This window comes from Cygnus olor, chromosome 11, assembly GCF_009769625.2.
Source record: "Cygnus olor isolate bCygOlo1 chromosome 11, bCygOlo1.pri.v2, whole genome shotgun sequence".
NCBI lineage: Eukaryota > Metazoa > Chordata > Aves > Anseriformes > Anatidae > Cygnus > Cygnus olor.
The window spans coordinates 14166268-14191278 of record NC_049179.1 but is presented as its reverse complement, the minus strand read 5'-3'; the positions used below and the strand labels follow the sequence as shown (position 1 = coordinate 14191278).

The 25011-nt window shown below is 50.5% G+C and overlaps 1 protein-coding gene and 1 long non-coding RNA gene across 12 annotated transcripts in view; both read right to left on the bottom strand.

Annotated features, from left to right (window-relative positions):
- The window catches only part of NTRK3 (neurotrophic receptor tyrosine kinase 3), a 198162-nt gene that overhangs the window by 146167 nt on the left and 26984 nt on the right, over window positions 1–25011 (bottom strand). For 10 of the 11 annotated variants that reach the window (XM_040569530.1, XM_040569533.1, XM_040569531.1 and 7 more), the window contains 4 exons: window positions 23997–24071; window positions 22619–22690; window positions 6827–6895; window positions 313–470 (listed from right to left, as the gene is read on the bottom strand). In XM_040569530.1, the coding sequence (XP_040425464.1) occupies window positions 313–470; window positions 6827–6895; window positions 22619–22690; window positions 23997–24071 (374 nt within the window). Of the gene's footprint in view, window positions 1–312; window positions 471–6826; window positions 6896–22618; window positions 22691–23996; window positions 24072–24194; window positions 24316–25011 lie in introns of those variants that run through there. The other variant, XM_040569534.1, reaches the window with a different exon arrangement.
- Window positions 2481–6179, bottom strand: LOC121075851. The gene is made up of 2 exons (XR_005823197.1): window positions 6073–6179; window positions 2481–5616 (listed from the first exon to the last, which is right to left on the bottom strand). It is a non-coding gene; the product is annotated as an uncharacterized LOC121075851 (long non-coding RNA).

The following is a 25011-nucleotide window of genomic DNA, read 5'->3' as shown; positions in this document are numbered from 1 at the left end:
GGATTTGTTAGACAGAGGAAGAGCAACAAGAAACATATAACTTCTCACAACCACAGCATCGCACATTGTCAAGCAATAGCATTATAGTGAAGGAAATCCCCCAAATCCCCTGATACCTTCAGGCATTCAAACAGCAGCCCCGCGTTTACCCTGATACTCTATTTTTAATCCACAAACCACAGTGATCAGCTTCAATCATCTTGTTCTTGACCACGTGGCAAGATATTATGGCATCAGCTTCCCTAAGTAGAGGGGTCAACTGGACAGGACAGAACAGGACAGGGCTCCCTCCCGGCACGGGCTGCCCCTTACCGCACTGGGTGATGTTCATCTCCTGCAAAGGGATGACGGCTGTGTCCATGTTCATGCAGTAGAGCTCCTGGGACTGCAGGTTGGCCTCGCCCTTCTCCTGCCAGAGCTGGATCCAGCGGATGTCGCAGCTGCAGTTAAAGAGGTTCCTCTCTAGTCTCCTACAGGCAGAGAGAGAGAAACGACAGTGGGGTGGGGAAGGAGGACCAGGGAGATCTCCTGGCTCTGTGCTCCCCGGGGACAAAGGGCACCAGGGAGATGCAAAGGGCTCTTTTGAGCTGATGGAGAAATTCCTCCATGGGGTATTTTGGAGCACATGGTTCCCATCTCCTCCTGTTCCAGAGAGGATGGAGGTTGTGCATCCATGTGCTCACACACACTCCTCCCTGAACAAGGTTTTACATCTTCCAGGTCAACACACATGCACTCAACATATTTCACTGCAAGGACTGCACAGCCACGGCTCGGTCCCACAGTAACGCCACCCCGACACCCCAGGCATTCATCTCTCAGCGAAGAAGCAGCTTCACACCGCCCTAAAATACTGATTCACATCCTAAAATCCTAAATTGGTGGGGGTCCAAGACCCTGCTGGGGAAACCACATCTCCGGCTCCACCAGCACTCAGCAAAGCTGGCAGTTCTTCTCCTGAGTACTGTGTACAAACAGAGCCTCCCAGGGCTCCAAGACATGAGCTAATGTGCAGGATATCATGCATTTTAATCAAATCAAACAGCACTGCGCTGAGACCCTGCTGACCCGGCCGGGAGAAAAGGAAAAAAGCACTGCCTTTAATGTACTTAATTTAAAACACACTTATACGTTTTATATACAATGAATGTTTATTATTATCGATTTTCCAACCTATTAACCATTTCATTTACATTTTAAAGCCCTACAGCTCTCTGTGTAGATGCAAGAAGGATGGGTCCCAATATGGGGGAGAGCCTAGTGCTCAGCCAGGACAGAGCTGCCAACCCAGGGGGCTGTCTCAGGAGAAAACCTGGACAAACAGAACTGCCCCTCACATAACTGTGAAGCAGAAGAAAGCAGGGAGCAGAGAATTCAGCACTGAAAGGTAAGCTCGGTCACCCCAGAAAAGAAGGGCTCCTCCAAAGGTCAATCCGTTGCTCCACGTAGCATTTGGATCCCCCCATCAGACGAGGGGAAGCTGCTTTTGTGGTCTGTTCCACATGTTACTGCAAAATTCATGCTTCCTTTTACAAAATTAATTCCACTGACTAACAGGATTTGTAAACAGCCTTCTAAACACGCGCAGCTGCTGTCTGGTCTGTAACGGTACTGCAAAAGCAGGAGGAGAAGGGAGCTCCTGTCAGCACCCAGGGCTGTTGAACTTGAGGCCTAATGGTGTCAGGTTGATCCTCCTCATAAAACAAGATGTCATCTGGTTTTTATTTTTATTTTTTAGAACAGAGTCAAACTTCACTTCATGCCTTTTTATTTTTGCATTCCTTCCCAAAAACAAGCACCTAAGCCTTCACAATACAGGTACAAGGCCTAGACAAGAGACTTGAAGGCCAAAGCACTACGTTTAACGGGCCAGAGCAGACTGGCACAGCAATTTGGTGGGATCCAGATGACGAGGCACTCTCTCCACACTACCATAGGTACAGTCAGTGCCTTGCACAGGCTTCAAAGCTTCATTACAGCCCCAAATCCAGAGCCCACAGACCCGATGTCAGCACTGCCAGCAGGGCAGGAGCAGGGGACGTGGTCAACATTACAGGACAGCACATAAACAAGCAGGAGCTCAGCTGATGTTAGATCAGGTGGCTGGAGACGTACCCAGGACCAGGCAGGGAACAGTGGGAGCTTAAAGGCACTGGGGGAGAGATTCTGCTCTGCTACAAATATCCTCACGAAACGAGGCTGCCGGGAGAGCCGCTGTCACAGCACTGTAAGTAAGAGGAGGCAGCCTTCCCAGCCCATTGCTAATTCATGAAGGGCCATGAATAATACAGGAGGAGCGTGCTTCAGGGCAGAATTTACCCACGACCTGCCCCAGCACCAGTGATGTAACTCACTCTAATCGAGGCCCCCACAGGGGCTTTTGCACAAATTAACTCCCATCACTGGCTGGACATGCCAAGTGCCACCGGCTGCTGGCATGGCACCTCGGTGTGAGTGCACCATGGGTGTCTAGATGTGCACAGAGATGCGTGCACCAATTTTCTCTCACATGCTTGCAAAAGCACACTTGACACGTGGGAGATGACTTTCCTCCTTGCTTGGAGCCTTCCCTACCATGATGGCTGGCTCTCTAGAGAGGTCTACAGGGATTTCAGTGCTCAGTCTGCCCTGGACCTGCCCCCAGAAATGAACCCCCACCTTTCTTCTTGGACCTCATCAGTGTCCCAGCTTTGTGGCATGCATGGCTCATTAGGAGCTGCAGCCCCTTCCAGCCCTTTCTCCTGCAATTGCTGTAACATATTTGCTCTTTCCTGCTGCAGATTTAACGAAAGCTAAAAGCAAAGGCTGGTCAGAGGCTGGGCTAATGAGCACACGACAGAAGCGAATGAGGACATAGCTCTCCTCAAAGACCACATTGGCAGGCCTTGAACCATTCAGTCACCCCCAGCCAGCTTGGTCACCTCCGTTCCAGCATACGACAGAAATGAGTAAAAGCCTTCCCACTGCCTGTGACCCTCTGCTTGCAGAGATAAGCACACCTCCCCTTCCCTGCAAAGAGGAGAAGCACCTCAAGGAGCTTCCACCACGTGCTGTAAGGCATCACCACCACCCAAAGCTCAGGGACTTCGCACACGAAGCAGGCTTTTTTTTTTTTTTTTTAGCTCGGCAGCTAACAAAGACACACGCCCTGTCCCCTGTCTCATCAGCTAAAACAAAGCTGTCTGCAGCTAGAGCCTCTCGGAGGGCAGCTGAGATCGCTGCCACACTTGTGCTGTCTGTTTTGATTCACATAAAGCTGCTGCCGAGGTTTCGCACGCTCGCAATTAAAACGCTCTCCTACCTCGGGACTCAGCCTGCTTCCCTGAGCTGGAGAACCAAAGAGCGCCCAGCGGGGAGAAAGCAAAATCTATTTTCATTTTCCATTTCTATTTATTTCCCAGAGCCAGTGCTTCTCGTGGGGGTGCAGCCACATTTGTTGTTTCCAAAGCTCTTCCAGAAAGGGAAGGGCTTAGATAGGGAATGATGCGCGGTGTCCGACAGCTGAATTAGCTAAGGCTCAGAGCGTGTGAGTACTAACCAACCAGCTCCAGCTCTATTAGTGTGACTGTTGGTGGCAATAAGTTTTTAAGCTAGAGGCACATTAAACGTTAAGTCAGGCTCGTAACAGAGATGCTGCTGTGCCCCATCCCTACCAAAGCCTCTTGCTGTAGTGTTGCAAAAACCTTCTGCAGGGCTTGCCGGCGGGGACTGCTCGTGATAGAAATGGTCCGGGCAGAGCAGCGAGATGTTCAGGACTACGGGGTTTTAGACAACCAAGGAGGTAATTGGATCCAGAGTCTCAGGTCTTTCCGGGAAGGAATTTCTTGAAATATCAGCCTTAAGCTCTCAGAGGACATGACAAAGGAAGCCAAGGACATGACAGAGGAAGCCAGCTGTGACTTGTGGATAAGAAAGGCTCTAAGCCCGATGTTTATGAGCTGTTGCAAGTGTCAGATGCTTCCCCGCGCACACGGAGCTTCAGGCTTTGCAGAGCTGTGTACACACTGGCTTCAGCCCTGCTGGTCAAGGTCAGCCCGTGCCGTGGGAATTGAGGCTGGAGTTACTGGAAACCATTCCAAGCCCTGCTTCTGGCCGGGAGGAGGAAGAGATATCCTTTGGAAGTGTGCCTCATTTTTGCCATCCCTTCTTCAGTGAGTCAGCAGGGGACAAGCTCAGCTCTGTTCAACAAGAAAAACTCTGCTTTAAAGTGTTATTTTTCCTAGCTCGAGATGCCTCGAAGGCAGCCTGGAGGCTGTTTTGAGCCCCAGATTCACAGCCACCTGCCCCTCTCATGGCGTGGCACAATCTTCACATGGCATGAACTTCATGTTAGCCTTCTACTCTCGCCTCCACGAGGGGCTTTGTCCAGCTGCACGTTCCCTGGCACACTCCATGTCATACTGCTGAGGCTCTTCTCCCAGCACCCTGCTGGAGACGATCCTCCCATCACTTCCCTTCCCACCCGCTCCGAGCTGCACATTGAGGTTTGGCCTCTGCTGAAGTCCTGGGCCACATGTTCCACCTCCCTCCCAAATTCTGGAAGCCTCCTTGGAGCTCAGCATGCCAAAAAGCTGTCTTCTACTCATCCATCCTCTGCACTTCTAAAAAACTAGAATACAATAAAATACGATATTTCTACTTTTGCACATCCTTTACCAATTTCTCTCCAGCTTGGGGATCCATTTATCCTCATTAGCAGCTGTAGCGCTCAGGACCACGTCCAATCCATGAGAGAAAACAATTCTTTACCTTAATTCCCAGCATCTTTACGTGAATGATTATTCAGAGCACATAGCTCAAGCTATACTTCCATGAGGTCTTCTCTGCAAAGCTCAGCAGTTTCCTGGCCCTGGGAAGGATGCTGCAAGCACATCTCCATGCCGCATTAACACCAGCTGAAACCTTCCTCTTCTTTCCTGCTCTAGGAACCAGCATCACCTCGTTATCCTGGTTGTGCCCACACCACCTGTGCTCATGTGGAAGGAGGGCCCCTGGCGACACGGAGCCCAGAGGGAAGACGTGACGGGAACTAGCAGTGACAAAGCATTTCTTCAGAACACCACCGACCCGACCAGGCTGTGGCTCCCGCTCAGCAGCGGCAGGCTCTAAGCCCGTACCTCTAAGCTGATCACTTGAGCCCGTGCCAGGGGGTGGCGTGCCAAGAAGCCTGTCAGAGCACGATGGCAGGAGACGTCCAGACGAGTTGGGCGCTGCCAAGCCTCTTCAAAGGAAATGCTGACACCACGCTTCGTGACAGAGCTGCTGTCCCACTCCTCTCCTCTTCCTATCAGCCGGTCCCGTGACCTCCCAGGTTCCTACCCACATTACTCCTTTCATTAATCAGGGCTCGTTATCGCTGAGAAAACTGCTCCGAGCACAGCTCCGATGGGAGCCAAATTGTTCGCTTCGTTTCCGTTTGCCAGGCTGCAGATTCTTGGCCCCAAGTGACTCTGCTGACACACAGTGAAGCCACCAAATTCCTTGCCAGCATCAATGGCGTGGCTCAACGTGGAGGCATCCTTCATCTGGTGGGGACAAGTACACTTTGCTGCCCAAACAGCACCATCTCAATTCCCCTTGGGCTGGTATTGGTCTTTTGAGCCTGACTTGGAAGACCTGGGGCGTACCCAAAGAAACAAGATCGATCCAAGTGAAACAAAACCACAAAAACAAGCTATGTTGGAAGCATCCCCATCAATCTGCAGGATCACCGCTACCCCAAGCCCTGCCGGTGCCTCTCGCCCAGGACCACAGCCCCATTTGCTCCTCCACAGTTCCTGGGTAGGAACCATCAATCTGAGTTTTGCCAGACAGAGCAATGACAAGAAGTAAAGGTCTAAGCATACAAATGACTCATGCTATTACACTTGAAACCCGAGCCAGGCTTTAAAGAAATATTTGGGGTTGTAATCAGCGAGAGGACAAATCCCAGATTCAGCATTTTAAGTTTGCAAGCCAGACTCCCCAACAGAAGGGCGTTTCTCTATTTCTAATATCGCTATTAGTATTTTTCATTTAACAATTTGACAGAAATAAAATACACTGCAGTAACACCGGTGATAACACACTTACTCCCACTTGAAAGACTGTCTTTATTCCTTCATAAGTCACTTCTGGCTTACAGCTCTATTGATCATCAGCGAGGATGAATGGAGCTTCCCAGGATCCTCTGGGAGAAATCCTACATATATATATATATATTTAGTCCCACCAAACAACTATTTCTAAAATTCAACAAAACAGGTCATCAGGGCAACGCTCCATTGATTTCACGTCCACTTTTTCCTCGAGCACAGCACTGAACGCTCCATCAATAATTCAGCAGGCTGAAGGGCTCTGCTGCCCCAGGGGAGACCCCATCTCATCACCCACACGGGAGCAGGGAGGCACCTCAACTGCTAGAGACCGAGGCAGTCATCCACCTAAAAAGCAGGGTTGTCTTCTAAAGAACGGCCGGCAGCTAAAGAAATACAGCTGCTGTTACCCTCCAATAGACAAGGACCAAGTCTTTGGGAAGATCCACTCAAAATCTGGCCCAGTGAGTATTTCTAGAGTATTTCTAACCTTTTCCCAGGGTCAGCCAGCCATTTACTACCCCCGGAATGACTTGTTCATCATCCTGACGTTAATTAGCCAGCCCCTACGAAGTTAAAAGAGAAGCAGTTCTGCTCCGGTGCTCGCGTAGCCAGGGAATCCTCCCAGGGAAGGTGCTGCCCACTGGACTTTTAGGTAATTATTCACGGGCTTCAAAACAGCTCTATATAAAGATCCTTTCTCCTCTCAGCCTCCCTCTTCTCCCAGGGGGTACCTCTGGGATGGGACTTACAGTTCAAAGAGCCGCAGCGTCTGGAAGAGTTGCCATGACAGGGTGGTGAGCCGGTTACCAGAGAGGTCTCTGAAAATTAACAGGAAAAAAGAAGTCACCGTAAATAATTCCCCCTGCACGTGACCCTACTGCCACCACAGAGCCTGTCATCCTCTGCAGGGCTATCAAACAGTTTAGGACCTAACTCTAGGTTTCCTAATGAGAGATTTTAATGAGGATGAACCTGAATGGAAGTTCTCTTTTTATTATTTTTTTACACCCAAAGGGAAAAATGGTCTGTATCCTGCTGGAGTGTTAAAATAATAATGAAAACAAAAAGATTTGTCTGATTCTTGCCCACAAATCTGAAGCTCAACCAACCGTATGCAGAAAGAACAAGCCTAATTTTGTAAGTCGAACAAAAAGTTAAGTACAAACACCGTGTTAAAAATATTAACGACCGGGTTGAAGTGACAGAACTATGATTACCCAAGGCATCATCACACAATACTTAGTGGCTGTGCATTAGAAGCATCCCGTTCTGGCTGTTTGCACCCAGGGGCGTCACCGCCACAGCAGCTGACAGCTCCCTGTCCCTTCCTCCATCTGCCCAAACTTGCCAAAACATAAATCTCATCAAAATCTTAAAAACATAAACCTCATCTACCCGGGAGAGCTTCGTGACCTGGTGGATATCGCCTCTTCGGCTGGAAGCCAGAGAGGATAAAAGAGTGCAAAAGGAACCTGAGAAGTACTAAAAGCAAAAGAGAAGAGGTGTTTTTTGGGGCAGGCTAAGCAGGGAGGAGGCAGCCACATGAAGAGAGAAGCCTCAGGTTGCCAACAGGGTGAGAAGGAGTAATGAAATCAGGCAGCCTTTGGGGGAGCAGGGGGGAGGGTGGCCGCATGTGCTGGCAAAAACCCAAATCCTCCCATGTCTGTGTGAGCATCCGGAGCTCCAGGAAACACAGGAGGGGGCACCTTGCATCCTCCTTCACCAATCGCAATCCCATCCCCATCAGCTCCCTTCCCATCACGTCCCATCCACCACCACGTGCCCCTGCAAAACCCAACTCCCAAATTCCGAATTTAGGAGCTGCTGCAGCTCTCACACCAAAGGCTCTTCCTGAGCCTGGCAGACACCAGCCCAAGCACCCCGATGGCATGGTGCTGCATCATTAAATCCTGGCTCTGCCTTGCATCAGACTACCCTGCTGTGTAAAGCCCCGCAAACCACAGGTTCCTTACTTCACACGACCGAGATCCCACCATTCCTAAGGCTTTAGACAAATTGCTTCCAGCCACCAACAAAGTTTAGGAAGGCAGCAAAAAATAGCAAGTGATGTTAAGCAGAAGAAAAATTAAAAAAAAAAAAATCACAGAACTCCTTCCTTTATCCACCCCGGAGCACTCGGCACCTGGGAAGTTTGCAAAGACAGATGAAAAGTAGGAGGGGAAGGAGCAGCTCGCTTCTAGAGAAAAGTGAGACAGTAAACTCCCTCCCCCTACACAGGGAGAAGAAAGAAGCGTAAAGGGGATGCAGGAGAGACAGCAAGATGTGGGAGAGAGGCAGAGATGCAGAGGAGGGAGTGAGTCTTGCTAGAATGTCCTTTCTCAAAGGTCATGTTTTGCTACATTAGGCAGAAATGTCAAGAGAAAATTGGATTCTGAAAGAGAAGAGAAAAAACAACAGGCTTTCCACGCAAATAAGGGAATCAAAAATAGCATGATCATGTTATTACAATTTAGGGCACAGAGAGATGGAGAAAGGAAGCGCCCTCACTAATGCAGGCAGCTTTGCCAGGCAGATGCGCTCCGCTTTTCTCCTCCGCTCTCTGCAAACCCGTTCCTAGCACCCACCTGCCCCAAAAAGCCACGACCTGCAGCGAGGGTTAGGGGCAGCGGAGGAGCATCTTCATGCAGACGTCTGCCCCTGCCCTAGCAGGGTTGGCACTGCTTGATCTGACCATGGGACAGGTCAGGAAGGATGCACCAGCAGCTCTGTGTCAGGGCAGGCAGGACACGGGCAGGGAGGAGCGCGTTTGTCACCCAGACACGCCAGACACCTTAAAATGTCAACAAGGCCCTCGTAAAACGGCCCCTGGTATTAGCGTGGAGAGAGAAACACATCGTTTAGGTTGCAAAGGCAAACACTGGAAAGGTCAGGAATGCCAGGACCGGGTGTGCAGGAGCAAAGGGTCCGTCCACTGGCTGCACGGACATGGAGCTGCTGCAGAAAAACCTCCCTGCCCAGCCCCGATCTCTCCCCAGAATAGATCCATCCCCTGCGCCGGATGGGGCAGGTTTCCTGGGGAAAATAGCGTGTGATTATGTAATTAGAGACGGTACCACAGTACATGCAGACGAGGAGATTAAATTACGGCTCCACGGGTGAACGAAGCTCTGGCATTTTGTAACTCCTCTTTGGCGCTCGCAAGGTTCCCACCACGCTCTAACCTCAGCTGTGCGCACCGAGCTTCCCAGCGTTTGTAGGACGTAGGAGAGGAGGATTAGGGGAAGAGCAAGACCTTCCCCAGCTGGGACTAGCCCTCTCCCACCTCCAGTTGCTCACTCTGCTTGGAAGGCCAAAAGTCCATTATCGCTTTCATGTCCCCAACATTTCCAGTGACCTGAGACCGCCTTCCACTCACCACTCTCCAGCCACCCCCAAAAACTCCTCAGCCCCAAACTCCTCACCCATGCCCAAATTTCTTACAATCTTCCCAGCCTCTGCATCCTCCCATCCCAGTGTCCCAATAAGAGCTGATGCCCATATCTCCCCCAGCTGCTCCCAAAAATCCTTTGCCAAACTTCTCCCTCCAAGCAGATCAAAATCCGTTCTGCCTATGTGAGACCCTGGAGAAATAAAGCTGGGTGCCACAAGGCTGGGAAGTGTGGGTGTCACACGAAACTCAGGCAACTTACCTGGGAACACTACAGGAGTCTCCAAGCAATACCAGAGGGATTTCTTTTTCTTGCCTTTTAATTCAATTGAATTTTGGCACACACATATGGGGAGAGCAAAATTAAGTCTTTCCTGCAAAGCCTGCTCCTTAATGAGCAGTATTCCCCCCTCCACAGGAGGGTGCAGGTGCTGGGACAGAAGCATCACCAGTGTTTTCTGGCTTGAGCCAAACAGCCCATTTCCCCCATCTACCACCTGAACAGCTTTTATTTGAAACTAGAAAGAAACCATTAAAAAAAAAAAAAAGCCTTCAGCCAGGAGCAGACACCCAACACAGAAAACTTCAGCCTGAGCAATTAAAATTTGGCAGTTGCAGGGAAGTGGAAGCAGTCGTGGAGCAGAGCGTGCCAGACAACCTTTCTAACAGGCTGTGCATCAGCTCCACCTGTAATAAAATCTGGCACGTCACGAGCCGAGGAGACACAGGGGGAGAGGAGCAAAACGCCTTCCCCGCATATTTCACGGCGGCAAGCACGAGCATGCCTCGGGACGGAGCTGCCATCAGCACTCCCATAACGCTGTCAAGCTGCTGCTTTGCCGTGGGACGTGTTCTCCATCACTCACAAGACACCATTTCCACCAGGGCAGCCTGTAGAAAGAGCTGCCAGGAGGCTTTTTGCCTCCCGAGGAGGTCTCGAAGCTGCAGGGAGGGACACGAAAGAGGGACCTGGACCCATGTAGCCCTGGAGCAAAAGAGGGACCTGGACCCATGTAGCCCTGGAGCAAGGGGACTCGCCTGAATGAGGAAGCAGCGTGTTCTTCTTTTCCCTCAATTACCCAGCTGCCAAAAGAGTTCCCACTATTAAAGCCATTTTTATTCAGCTAAATTAAGCCGGATGCCTCATTAATGACACCAACAAGCAAGAGCCCCTGTAATTAAACTGTAAGCTATATTATATGGTTCAGCCCGACACGGTGGCAGAAACGCTGCTGGGGAGGGACTCTCCTCGTCTGTCCCTCCTCCACTCGCCCTTATTTCCAACCTGACACATTTTCTCCTGCATTGGACAAGTCTTCCACGTATTTTAATAACACGGTGCTGCTCTGGAAGTCCTGATTGTGGGATTCACTGTGCGGAGCAGCTGGGGTTGGAGGAACTCAAGCAACAGCCTGGCACAAATTTGAGGTGAAAAGTACCCCCCTCAGCTGCCCTCCCCAGCACGGGACGTGCCAGTGGCACCACGCCGACTCCTTTGGTCCCTCCAGTGCCCTGGGCACCCCGTCCGACACAGGGGGGGCTTCCCATCATCTCACAGCTCGCTGGGGATTTGGCTCAGTACAGGTGGCTGCAGGAGAAGACAAGGATGGCAGCTGGAGGTATAGGGGTAGCTACATCCAGGCTTCATCTCTGCAGCAAGCAAGGCACTGAAATTTTGGGTTTGAAACAGCAAAATGCTGGAGAGTCACTCTGGGGCTTACCCGTCTCTGGCAGATGACTCCAGTGACCTGTAAAAGCAGCACCACATGCCCCAGCTCCTGCCTTCCCCGTCACCCTCCCTCCCTTCCCTGTGTAGTAAGCAGCTTTGTTCGTTAAGGGAAAAAACAAACTGTCCTTTTTTAATGCATGTGCTAAAATTACCCCAGCAAGTCCCAGTAGCTGTGGAAGTAGGGGCCTCACCTCAAGCCAGGCCCTGCAGACATTGGGCTCGACTGAGATCTCCGACAGCTCAGCACCAAGCCCCAGCAGGACACGCCTGAGGCGGAGCCCATAAAAGTACCAGGCAATGCCAAGCACACCCAGAAAGCAGGGTTAGGCAGGGCAGGAACTGCCCAGGCTCCAGACAGAGTAAAAAAGCTTCCAAGGTTCAATCTTCCCTTGGGAGTTGAGACACCGCAACTCCCTCCTTGCTCATGTCCGCGGCACTGTGCCACGCTCCGTGAGGCACCTGACCTCGCACGGTGCATCCCATCACATTATCTCATTCACCCCAAATTACTTCTCGTTCTAAGGCTAGAGACAGAATTTGCAACAGTCTCCCAAACTCAAAGCCTCCTGCGTCAGAGGAGAGCAGAAGACCCTCATCGGGGAGGCAAGGAGAAACCCTGCCACCCCAAGCGCGCGTCCCTCCCCACCTCCTGCTTACAAGACCATGATTTGCAAATCCCGAACATCACTGAAACAGGATCGAAGGAGGTGGAGAGAGGCCGCTCCTCCACATTGTTCTTTAAACAATAGCATTAAAAAGCAGAAGTAGCAGAGCAGGGCGAGGGCGTGCGGCACCACGCCTCCGCCCCAGCTCAGCGGCACATCTGCCTCGCCTCCCACCGCCCCTGCCAGTGCTGCCAGCCCTCTCCTGCTGCTGCCTCCAGCCCGGCCCAAGCACTTTCAAGGCCATCCCCGACCCTGTGATGTCTCCACACCCTCCAAGTCATCTCGTCAGAGGCATGTCCCAGCTGCACTAGGCTTTGTTTGGAGGCACCGTCCCTCGGAGCTCGTTGTTGTGCACGGTTTTCTCCCGACTACATTTGTTGTGTGCTGTTTACACTTGCTCTTCTCTGCAGACATCTGGGCTCTCCCAGGACTCAAGGAAAGGTTAAAAGCTAGGTCAGCCCTGCAGTCGCTTTCCCTCTGCCTGCCAGCTTCCCCGCAGGGCAGAGTCCAGCAGCATCCACAAAACATGCCAGGCTCCCGCTCAAGGAAAAGAAAATTAACATGCAACAGGCAACAACCCTTCCCCCTGGCTGTCCTCCTGCCACCGAGGTATCCTCAGGGATGTTTTGACCCCACCCTGCTTCTTTTCTCCCAACCTGTAGTCCTCCTAGGCCTGGAATATAACTCTACAATGGGTTTTTCTCCTGCTTTGACACACAGAAATGATATTGGAGATTTGTACTGATTGAGAGAAAAAAGGGTTGCCAGCCGACAGCTCCAGCAAGGGGCTGGGTTTATCCTGCCTGCTTGCTTCACGTTGCGTGTTTCTTCAAGACAGAAACAGCAAGCGATGGGGGAATGCCTCCTACTCACAGGTTTCCAGCAGGCCCAGAGGAAACCAGACGGCTGCAGGAGAGAAAAACCATCCTGCTGCGCGGAGACACGGCACAAGGAGACAGCACGGGACGGAGAACCCTTAACGGGCATTTCCCAGAGAGGGGCTGGGACAGCAACGAGGGCCCTTCAGGTCCTCTGAAGAAAGGAAGGGGTACAAAAATGAATATACACACATACACACACCTATATCTCCCAGCAACAGCAAAACAACAGGGCATAAGGCGGGCTAAGCTCTCGGCAGACACCGCTAAATGGTTTCCAATTAATTAACTGATTACATGATAGAACAGAAGGGGATTCAAGTGAGAGCTGTTGACCTTTAAGAATAATTAATATCATCAGGATCGCAAAACTTGTCCAAGAAAAATAATTAGGAAGATTCTAATATTGCCTCCAAAGCCAGGCTGAAGGGGGAGAGGAAGGTTCTGGTTAATTTGCAAGCACATTTCCCAAGTATTTCCTAGCAAACCCATTTCTCCTTTATATTTACTTCCTGTAGAACCAATGCAGGCATATTTCCCTACCCCATTAAACCCCGCCCTTCTCTCCAGACCCCTTTTTCCATACCTCACCCCTTGGCCACATGGACCCAGCATGGGAAAAGGGCTGGAGAGGCCCAAAGCCAAGCGGGAGCCGCAGCAGTGAGCTGCCTGGGGAAGGCCTCACAAACACCCTGCAAGGATTTTGCAGGAGCAGCCAACGTTTCTTGTGAGGGAAGTATCAAAAAAAAGCCACAGCCTTGGAACGAAACCCACTTTTGTAGCAAATAAATAAGTTTCCTTTGCTGCTTATTACCGTTCAAACTTCTGCGGCTTGACACTTCACTAAATTATAGATAAAAGGAAAAATGGTCTTCCTGGGCTCAGGAAAGGCAGCGGCTGCCAAAGAGCCATGTTTACAGCAGCTAATGAAAAGAGAGCTGCCATTAGCCCCCGGCACTCACCCACCTCCCTGCTGGGGGCGGCGAGGTGCCCGCATCCTCCCCGGGAGGTGCCCGCGTCCTCCTGTCTGCGGGGAGCAGAGGCTGGACTCTGCGAGGGCGCAGAGCTGGGGGCACGGGGCTGCGCTCATGGGGGGAGGACAGGGTGCAGGGCTGGGGACCGCGCTTCTCCACGGGGACCACGCTGTCTGTCAGCAGAGCCGGCAGCTGCCTCCCCCGTGCCGTGTGGAGGCTCCTGGCCGCAGCGGGAGGCGAGGCCGACACGCTCTCGCTGCACCCCGTCAGCCAAACCCTCAGCCTAGCAGACAGACAGCGCCGAGCAGGGAGCTGCCTCGCGCCAGGCTGCTGCTTCCCCCCGGGGATCCGTGGGGAGCAGGGAGGCAGCAGGTGCCTGAGAGCACACCTGAGCACGGGCATAGCCTTTTGGAGTGGAAATGCTCTTTTTTGCAGCTGCTGAGCGCGCACACACAGGGGAGAAATGGGCTGAGCGGAGACTTGCCTACAGCTACACCCGAGCCTTGGCGTGATGCACCTCGTCGTGGCTCTAGGCACACCTGGCTCAGGGCAGCAGGGGGCTGTTGGTGGCTAAAGGCAGCCAGATCCTGCTTATTACAGCGCTCAGTTATAGCCATGCCAAAAGCAGGAACATGTTTTGTCCTTGGCAATTAACTCTGTCAAAAAAAAAAAAAAACCTCACAAGAATATTTTTCATGTTCTCAATACATCTCGTACTTAAAGAGGAGAAGTATCTTTCCTCCACCCTTTATCTACAAATATTGGTCACCGTGAGGAGTATTTTTAAATGAAAAACATAATCACCACGAAGCACAGAGTGCTTCAGACTGCAGCAGGCATTCCTTCATTATTCTGAGATAGCAAATTGCCCACAATTATCAACAGGCACAACTGGATAAAACAAACATTTAACCAAGCCCCACGAGCTGCAGTTGCAGTGAGGCTGGATGGCAGCTCTCTAGTAAACTCAGCCCCAGCCAGCTGCCGGGTAGCAGTGCTGCAGGATGATTCCACTCCTGCTGCAGAACAAAGCCGGTGCCAGGAGCCACTGCAGTTCAGAAAGTTTATATTGCATCTGTCAAACAGACGTCTCGGCAGCCTCGCTTCGTACGGAGGGAGGGACAGAAGGATAAAGGTGTCGCTGGCGAAGGAACCAGGCTGGGCTCTCCTCGGTGGACTCGCACTGGATTGTTTTGCACAGCTTGCACACAGCCAGGCGTGCACTGCCACTGCTCCCCTCGCTGCCCTGGGGCTGGAAAAGGAGGGAGGGGATGCAAGAGAAAGGAAGAGGAGGCAGGGAGGCCATGCTCCAGGTTGGAGCTGAGAGAGCGGCAGGGAAGCCAGGAGGCTTCAGGGCAGGCAGGGAGGCCGGGTGAGAGGCAGAGAGGCCTGGGTGCAAGCAGAGAAGCAGGGAGGGCCAGGAGGCTGCACTCAGTGTGCCTGGGGCTGGTTGGAGGCAGGGAGGCCTGAAAACCTGGAGGCTGAAAAGCCCGGTTAGAGGCAGAAAGGCCAGACATGGGCTGGAGGCTTGAAGCAGCAAGGCTTGGCCACAGGCAGGAGGATCTGGGTAGGAAGGCAGGAGGCCAGGGATGGAGGCCGGAGGAGCGGAGGGCGGCGAGGCCGGCCCTGTCCGTGGTGCTGAAGCACGGCCGCACAGAACACGCCGCCCGGGGAGGCCGTGCAGGCACATGGCCTCGTGGCTCCCCGCACAACAGAAGACATCCAACACACTCCCTGTTCAACCCGAGGGTCAGATCTGCCCCTCAGCTTCCATCCTCTGGTCACCCCCAGCTCCTGGCAAAGACAGACTTCACGCTCCTACGTCAACATCCCAGCCTCATCAACATCCCAGCCTCTCGCACCCAGTAATTCACAGCTCGTCCCTTCACCAATACAAGGAGAGTTGGGGCTGGTGGGAAACTTCCCCCCTCCCTACGTTTTTCTAATAAAGTTTTATAATTCCAATAAAACACACGACTGCCTAACTTATGACATTTAAATTCTTGCCTAGTCACACACCATCATGAATTAATGTCCCATCATTCATGCCCTGTCGTGTCTTATTGCTCAAATAACATATGATTTGAATGTTTCTATTTTTCTGCCCTGGTGCTTATTGCCTGTACATCAAAAACGGAAAGTCATCCCTGCAATCAGCCTGTTAGAAAACCAGTATCATGGAAAGAGAAATCCCAGGTGAGATCATTTGTATGGTCACACAGCTTTCACTCATCCTGCCATGACTGTTCTCTCCTCCTCCCAGCAGCTTTCCATGCCCTCGGGTCCTTTCTGGAGAAGTTCCTCCACCCTGGGTAGTAATTCTTACATTGGCCCAGGAAAATAAGATATCTTATACCACATCTAATCAGCTGAGCCCCAGCATTTGGGGAGAAAGCAAAAGGAACAGCCAGAGGAGGTTTCTGGAGTGCCTTCATTCTCCTGCGACCCCAGGAGCCTAGGAACAAAACCTGGTCATTGTCACCCCCAAGTTACCTGGAATCAGCTCATTCTGTGCGGCTGGTTTTCTCTTCTGAAAGATCAAAAGAGATGGGGTGAGGCTTAACTACGAAACAACTACACCTCTGCCTCAGGACTGCATCCAAGAGGAATTTTTGGTGTCTCTTTGAAGGGAAGCTCACAACAAGACGTGTCAGGCTGTTGTTGCACGACGAGGACTATGTCACAGAGAATGAGCACCTCCCCCAAAAAAACTGTACATTTAGAGTTCACTTCTTACCCCATCCTGAAATACTTTGCCCCAAACCTGAAATAAGGCTTGTAAAGAGACCAGAGAAATCCCCCATAACAAGAAACAGCTGGGCAACATCTTTCAAAACATCCCCAACATCATCTGCAGCCTTTTTAAAGGGAAAAAAGGTAAAACAGACACATTCCAGAACTGCAGTCTCCCCTTTCACACATCTGCCAGAAGACAACTGGTCAATCTTCAGAAAGGGAAATAAATCCCACAGCCACACAACACAGCTAGAAACAACATTTCAACATCTCAAAGGAAGGAAGAAGGGCCAAAGCCAGAGCAAAATCCTGAGAGTCCAGGTACTAGAGTGATAGGCACAACATAAGAACCTGAGTAAGCAACAAATATTTGTGATAGCGTTACTATAACTCATCTTACATTGCAACCACATCCCACAATTCAAGGCTGGATATCACTAGAAAGCATACCAGGTGTTATGCTGCAAACAGATCAAATAAAAGTAGAGAAAGCAAATGTTGTTATTCCAGGTGGAGAACTAAGGCAGGATAAATCCTACCCAAGGATGCGTAGTACTTGAGTTAGAAAGTTTCTTTCTCAGGTCCCATTAGTGTATAATACACAAACTCACTGTTCCACCTCCTATTTTAATGCAATAAACCTTGTCCACAGCTCATTGAAGCAGCCTGCAGTCAGAAATCCTATACCCAGCCCTCCGAATGCAGGTCAAATGATTTCAACCCAGCCTGAAGGAAAGCCACAGTCCTGCAGGGACCTGGGCTCTCCTCTGGCCTTGCACAGAATGACTGATATAACCCAGAACCTGCCTCTGCTGCTGCAGGAAAATGAGTAGCTGCTGTTAACTGCTTATCAGTCACCTGCGGTAACAGCTGGGAATAAACACGCCATCAAACCCACCGCTGGTGATTAGCATAGCACTGCGCTCATCCAGGGTACAGAGCAGGCGGGGATTCAGACAGGAAAGTTTATGGAAGCAGAGGAGACGCTGCTGTTTATTTTAGTGACTGCACTATAAGTGAGCCCATCATTTTATAGAAGAACTAGAGACATGGGGGAAAACGCCTCCAAGTAAATCACAGCACGGAGGCTTGCTCCAGGAAGGCATTCGGGCAGTAACATCTTTAGAGTGCAAGCTGGAATCAAATGGTAACCAGACTGTCTGCTTGGAATAAGGAAGGAACATTCAGCTAACAGAAATGAAAGGCTATTTAATTTTTTCTCATAGTACTTTTTTTTTGCCTAGAGTCATGGGAAAAAAAAAAAGTTCCTATTTAGTCCTCTGCAAACGCAAAATAAAACACAATAAATTATCAAGGAGCTGGTTTAGTTAAACACATTTGACTTCATACTCCCAGCGAGCTAAGAGCTCACATATAGTCATTTACTGTGCCCCAGCTGATACACAGGCCTTGTTAGACTGCAGTAGCTTGAGAGTACAGAAAGGAAATCATAAACAATTAACACATGACAGTTTGGATTAGGAGGAGACTGCCAAGATGAATACGAGCGCAGGAGCGCAGCGTAGTGATGAAAGGACAGAACATGGAGAAGTCATCAGGAAGACAGAGAAAGGGTAATCGTACATCCAGAACCAAGCGATGGATTGCAAGCAGTCAAGGGTGTGGAGTTGTTTACAGGAAGAGAGTAAAAGGAGAGAATTTAACTCTGCCTCCTATCCACGAGTGGCTCTTTTAGAGCCAGGCAATAGATCATTAAACACAAAGCACAGGAAAACGACCCTCAAGCCATGACTGAGAGGGAACGGTGCTATACTTGCAATGATTCAAAGTCTGATATTTTGTTTATTTCTTTATTTAGTGTAAGATCTCGATCGAGCTCCCAGACGCACAGAGCAAGGAAGGTGAACCTTGCCAGCCTTGCAAATCTGTTGCCTGCAGCATGCGGGCCTCAGCTGCTGGAAGGCTTCACGTGCTGTCCCAAAACAGCACTGAAGAACATACAGAGAAACCTGCCAACTCTGAGCTGCCTCGGCCACCTCAGTTTTCAGGGGACACGGCCCAGTTTCTTTCCCATCGAAGCCTAGAACCATAAACGCCTCTGGGAAGTCCTGTGTCAAAGCCCCAGACTACTTCCACTAGCAGGGCACCAGTTCGTGTGACGTTGCACAGCTGCAGGAGCCCAGCCACGACACCAGGGTCAACTCCAGCCTCAAAGCAACACAACCAGAGGGCTGTCAAGGGGAAAAAAAAAAAATATATATATACACACACACACACACCACTAACAGGATGACACAGATGAAAACTTCTGGAGAACAGAGGACCATCTAATCACATGATACTCCAAAACAAGTGCAGCCTGCACAAAATACTCCCGAAGCCCACTCTGGCTGTACTCGAGGACTCCATCTTTAAGATGCTTTAGTGAAGACCAAAGGAGAAAGCTCTGTCCTCAGTGCCATCATGCTCTGGAAGGCAGCACCGAGAGCTCTTTGACAGGAGCTGTGCCTTGCCAGCCCACAAAACAATTTCGAGAATGTATAAACCTCCAAAGATAGCTTAAGAAGGGCTTCTAAATGCAAGCAGAAATGGCAATTATTAATTTCCTAAATAGAAATCTGACTACTTAAGCTTTATTTAAAAGTGTGCCTGTCTCTATAATTACACAGCCTTAATTTGTTTTCTTTACTCCACAATAAATAAATAAGGTGCACACAATTACCCTCTGCAAACACAAGCCCGTGCCTCCTGGCTGGCTGGCCCCGCATGCAGCTGCCCAGGAAAGCATTCAGAGGGGATGAGCCTCTTAAGAACCTGTTTCCCAGCACAGGGACACTCAGACACTGCAAACAAGTCGAATTAAATTGGCCAAACTGTTCCAATGTTACTTACTAGGAGGACGGGCAGAGTAAGACTATGTAGGACTTTTTCCTTAATGAGCTGTGCTGCATACAGTGACATAGTAAGTATGCATTTAGATTGTTTATGTCTCAAATTTAGGAACTATATCATCCTAAAGCCTCCCTGTACATCTCAAGCCAAAGACTGAGGTTTTCTGTCATCACTAAATACTTCCTACGCTCTTCTGCACAGCCTACTAACACTAATATACACAGATCTGGGCTACGAGGACTCGGTTTTCCTCAACCTAGACCTGCATGTCCTCACATCCAGTGCATGGTGTTCCCCAGGACCCTTCTCCCACATTAGCTAAAGCTGCATAGAAATGGGACCAGGAACCTGTCAACACAACTTTGCCCAGCAAAAAAAAATAAACTTTCAGAGAGAGGGCACAGAAAGGCACTGGATGACATCCAGTTTACATCAGATCTGCATCCATCCTGTTCAACATCCAGCCAGTGCTTGTTCTAGAAGAAATCAATGGCCTCAGCCCAAGTGCCAGCAGAAGAGGTAAATCCACACTAAAACCCAGCTATATTTTGGATTAGTTGTGTCTAACAGTGATTGGTTTCACAGCACTACTGTTTGGACAAGCCATGGAGCCTTAGCTCTGCTTATTCAAGGAGAGGGATCCAAAGCTATTTCTAGGTCTACACCTCTGGCTCCTTGTCATCCACTGCTCCTCCACCAATTCGATTTGTACAGCTTACATCTTACATCTGTACAGCTGATTTCAAACCTTAAAGGTCAGGAACAACCCTACCAGCCTGCACTCAGGAGCACGTGGATATCTACCACCTGGCAGATGAATGCTGAAAACCCCTTGGTGGTTTTTTCACTGGTGCTCCCTGACTTTGCAATGGGGAAGGGGAAACAAACAAACAAACACACCGAACCTCATCCGGAACCATTATTTTAAACCCCCACAAACCTGAGCTCCTGCAATTACAGCAAGGATAAGTGATCTGCTTGTGATTGCACAGCTGGGGTCTGAAGATGAGTGCGTGCACTGAGGAAGGACCAGAAATAGAAGCTGCTGGGAGAAGGCAGAGCTATCTGGCCCATCTGAGAGGAGGAAACCTTGATGAGAGGCACTGGGAAAAAAGTCACTTCAGCAGGAGGCTGGGATTCAACCCAGGATGGGGAAGGATGGGGGGAAACAGCTACTGAGCCCTTGTAATTTGTACAAAAGCTTTGTGTGGAAAAATGCCTGCTGCTGTTCAGACCCAGCTTGCAGCACCCCACAAGGTCCAGCCCAATGCCGGTCCACTTTGACAGTAAAGCCTCTGTGTTGTTTGACAGACACATTTGGAGTCTATAGGCTCAACTCTGCCTGCACACATCCAAACACTCACAGCAGTAACCCCATGAGCCTCAAGCCCAGCATCCCACAACCCATCCAGCACCACCACCAGCAACCACCCCACAAGGGGATTGGGACAGCATCCCTCGATCCTCTCAGCTACTGTACCAGTTAAAGCAGCCCGAGACGTACAGCAGAGTGATGCTTCCATTAATCCTTTTATCCCTGGCACCTGTGTGCAATGGCTGCCGAAAACACCAGGCCCTCGGCGAGCTGACACCAAGCTGAGCAGCGGCTGGAGAGCAGCTGAGGAGATGCCCCAGTGCGCTTGCATGGTCCCATGGGCACGTAGGAGTGTGACACCACACTCTCCCCTATCAGGGTCAGAGAGCCCCAGGAAAAGGAAGCCAGCACCATGACCCAAAGGGCTCGAGGGAACCAAAATCCCCGCAAGACCCAGGTCTCCACCCCCAGAGACCGAGCACCCGCCACCAGGAGCAGCCACTTTGCAAGCACTCACACACCAGGACCATGCAGTCGAGTGCCAGAACCAGCATCAAAACCCACTGGCGAGCACCAACCCAATAATGCACTTACTTGCCTCGAGCTTCAAAAGGCAAGGAAAGAAAGATGTTAAGAACATGATCAATCTTACGCAGCCTGAGCAGTAAACAAACACATATTTCATCACAACATACCAACCTCAGCTCCTGACACAAGATGGATATGTTTCTTTTTTTTTTCCCATCTCAAAAGTAATATCAAAAGACAAAAACAAACGCTTGCTGAAAAAACAGCAACAATTGCATGTGCACACATTAACGACACGTTCAGACTCAAAACGAGCGTATGTCCTTCTAATTTCCTATGATAACCAAACTAATTTAATCAGGAATCAAATGTTATTCATCTTTATCTGTTATATGCATAAACAGCAACAGCACAATTGACAAACTACCCCCCAAAAATCAATTGCGAGATATATTTTAGAGAGAATGTTTCCCAGTAACAAACGTCTACAGAAAATACAAAACAAATGCCACAATCAAAATAATAAAGCACGGAAATGGGGAAAATCCCAGCGTTCAGTGTTAAGGAGGTTTTATTGTCGCAAAATATGCACTTTTTAAACTCAAAATGGCCCCATGTTTGTTTGCAATGCCCTTAACTATTCATGCCCTTTGGTACTGCAGATCTCCTATTTAGCAAGTACTTTACCGTCACTTAGCAACTGTAACCGCTTTTCCAAAAAAAAAAAAAAAAAAAAGCTTTGGGTGTTTTCAGTTTACTTCATCTCCGAGCAGACATTAAAAGACAAACATACCCGGCCCTGCAGGCCGTGTCCACCTCCCTCCCCATCCTGATGACCCCATGCAGCCACACACTGCCATTTTCCCCCACTAGTATCAGTTTCCAAAGAGCAGGGAGATGCTTTTTAGATGCTCTTCATCCAGCCCATCAACTCACACACAAGGTTGTGGGCTTCTCACCAAGCCTTTTTCACCCCACTTTTTCCTTTCTTTTTTTTTTTTTTTTTAAATCTTTATCAAAGCCAAGAAGCGTTTGATCTCGGACAAGGTTGCTTTGACAAGGTATTTTAAGCCCATGAAGCACCATCCATGCTCGCCCAAAATTCAGGGTCTGTTTATCACCTTAGGAAAAGCGAGTATACAACCAAAAGAAATCAGTGCCTTTGGGCTTCAGACTTGTGGAAATTCTCTGGGACACCGTACCTAAGGGCTAACGATACCCCAGGAGCTGGACACTTGTGCAATATCCCACAAAACCACTACTCCTGCCCTTTGGCACAAAACTTCCCCATCCCATGCTCATGGCAGATGCCAGCTTACAAACCCAATAATTAGGGGCAGAGCTGGGAACGTAAAGGCCACCTCCCGGCCCTGTCCCCTTCAGCATCCTCCCTCCCTCCTGCTGCTTTGGGGTGTTTTGGCCACAGCCTCGCTGCAGGAGCAGAGGGGACGGGGACAGGAGCGGAGCACACTCACATGTAGCGCAGGTGAGGGTTCTTCGCAAAGGCCCGGGGCTGGATATTTCGTAGTCCTGAGTTCCTGATTGTCCTGGGAAGAGATTAGAAAGAGCAGCAATGGAATCGAGGCTGAAGACTACTCTAAAGCCCTATGCTGAGTGCCAGGGGCAGTGCCCCAGTGCTGGAAGTGGCAGTGCTGGGAGCCCTCCGGGGAGGCACATCTCATCCCAGACAAGTGCAGAGGAAATTGGGCTTTGCACTTCCCTCTGGTACGGTGGCCACACGGGCTCAGCACGGGGCAGCCGCTGGGCAACTCCCTTCCCCCTGCTCCACCAGTACAAGCTGGGGTGGCCCCAGTCTCCACAAGCAGCACTGCCTGCTCCCCCAGCAAACCCGGCCCCAGCACCATCTCCCCTCCCACCAGCCTCAGGGAAAACCCCTCTGCATGGAGCCCTGGCAGGAAGAGGTGAGCATTGTGCTCAGGAGTTATGGATGTTGGAGGGGGATCCTCTTCCCATCCTGTTTCGAGGAACCAGGATTCATCAATACCTGCTGCAGACAAAAATATTGTCGCTGGTTTCTTAGGTGAGACGAGAACAGCAGTCAGCCTGCTTTCAAGGTGTGTATTAAGTGTACAGCTTAATGGGGTTCAGTTACTGACTGCTGACAAATATACACCTTTCCTCCTGCATGTGGGCACCCTGGACCTAACATAAGCTCCCAGCAAAACCCGTTAGCACCCCCTGATGAACCCTGAGCAGCACTGTGCATCCCAAGGGAGCAGCACCCAGTGAAGCCCATGGTGCTCCCAGCTCCAGGCGGGTGCAGGAGGGAGAGTTAGGAGACAGGGGTGTACCCAGGCTTCCCAAGCACCTAGCAAAGCACTGCAGTCTCACAGACCTCAGTTTCCCCACCTGCGATGGGCAAGATGAAGCTCTCCTGACACCGGGGGGCTGCACAGGGAGATGCCATTCCCTTATTGTGCAGCACCACCGTGACCGCAGCCGTACGAAATGAGAACCAACAGCCCAGCATTGAAGGATCGCTGGAGACAGCTGGAAATTCACATTGTGGGACTGAAATGACTCAGAACAATGCACAAGCCCAGCACCAGAACAGCGGGGGAGAAGAGAGGTCAGGGCTGATGTGTGTTGACAGAGCTGTCAGGAGCTAGCAATCTTCCTTCTCACAGATCCAGCAAGGACCAAAAAAATCACTTCATCTCCATTTTGTGAAGTCTCACAGCAAAAACACCGCAGAGCCAGCAGCTTAAGCAGGCTCCGAACACCACCGTGCAGAGATGGAGGGAAGCTGCAGCTCCTTGCTGGAGCTGTTTGCCTAGGAAATGAGGGGCTGTGCAGCGCAGCTCTCCTCCCCAACATGCAAGCCATACTCACAGCCTCTGGAGTCCCGTGTACAGCTCCATGTCTACGGCGTTCAGCGTCTGCAAGTTCTTCCAGTTCTCTATGTGTCTGTGAAAAAGGAGGAAAAGCTCAGCCAAGGCATATCAGAGCATCTCTCTGCCCAGGCAGGGCAGCACAGCATTGTGCCCCACACCTCTTCCCACCTCGCTTCAGCCAAAACCTTTAACTTACAGAAGGTCTGGGGCTTGGACATACTCTGGCTTCAGCATCCATATCCCCAGACATATGTGGTATGCATCATGCTGCCAAAATTAGCAGTTTTCTCATGCTGCTTTTATTCTGTTTTCCCAGCACTTTGGGTGAAAAAAAAAAAATAACATGGTTTTACCCAGAATTTCGAGCAGAGGAGGTGCAAACAATCCATTGCACATCCTTGGCGAAGTCATCGCCCCTCTCTGTGCACATCAGTGAAATAACGCCACAGCCAAGCAGCTCATGCAACACTAGTCAAAGTAAACAAAAACCTCTCAAAAAAATGGGAAGAAAAGGGAAAAAAAAAGTCCTATTTATCCATTATCTCACTGGGGTGGACAAAGAGGGCCCTGGTCTTTGCTGGCTGGAAGTGCTGCTGGCAGGAGAGCAAAGTTAGTTTGGAAACCATGCCTTTATTATAAATTCCTCCATCGCCCAGGGTGCTCTGGCAGGTATGTTATGGAGAATGAAAACAGAAATAGATCTGTCACCGCGGGATCGTTACTCAGTGAGTATTAGAGCTGGGGGAAAGGTGACAGATCAGCAGCCCCAGAGAATGGGGTCCCCTGTTATCAGGGGAACAGGAACACAGCTGCAGCATGGCCATGGGCCCTGCTAATAAGCCACAATGCTGCAGGGTGGAGAAGTGTGATTTTCATCAGCCAGGCAGTCCTTGGCCAGCTGAGGCTTTCTCCCAGACTGAACTCGGGAACCCTCCCACCAGAGAGAACATTTTCAAGAGGGTCTTTCCGGGGAGCATGTGGAGGTGGTGGTGGAGAGGAGAAACATTTCCAAG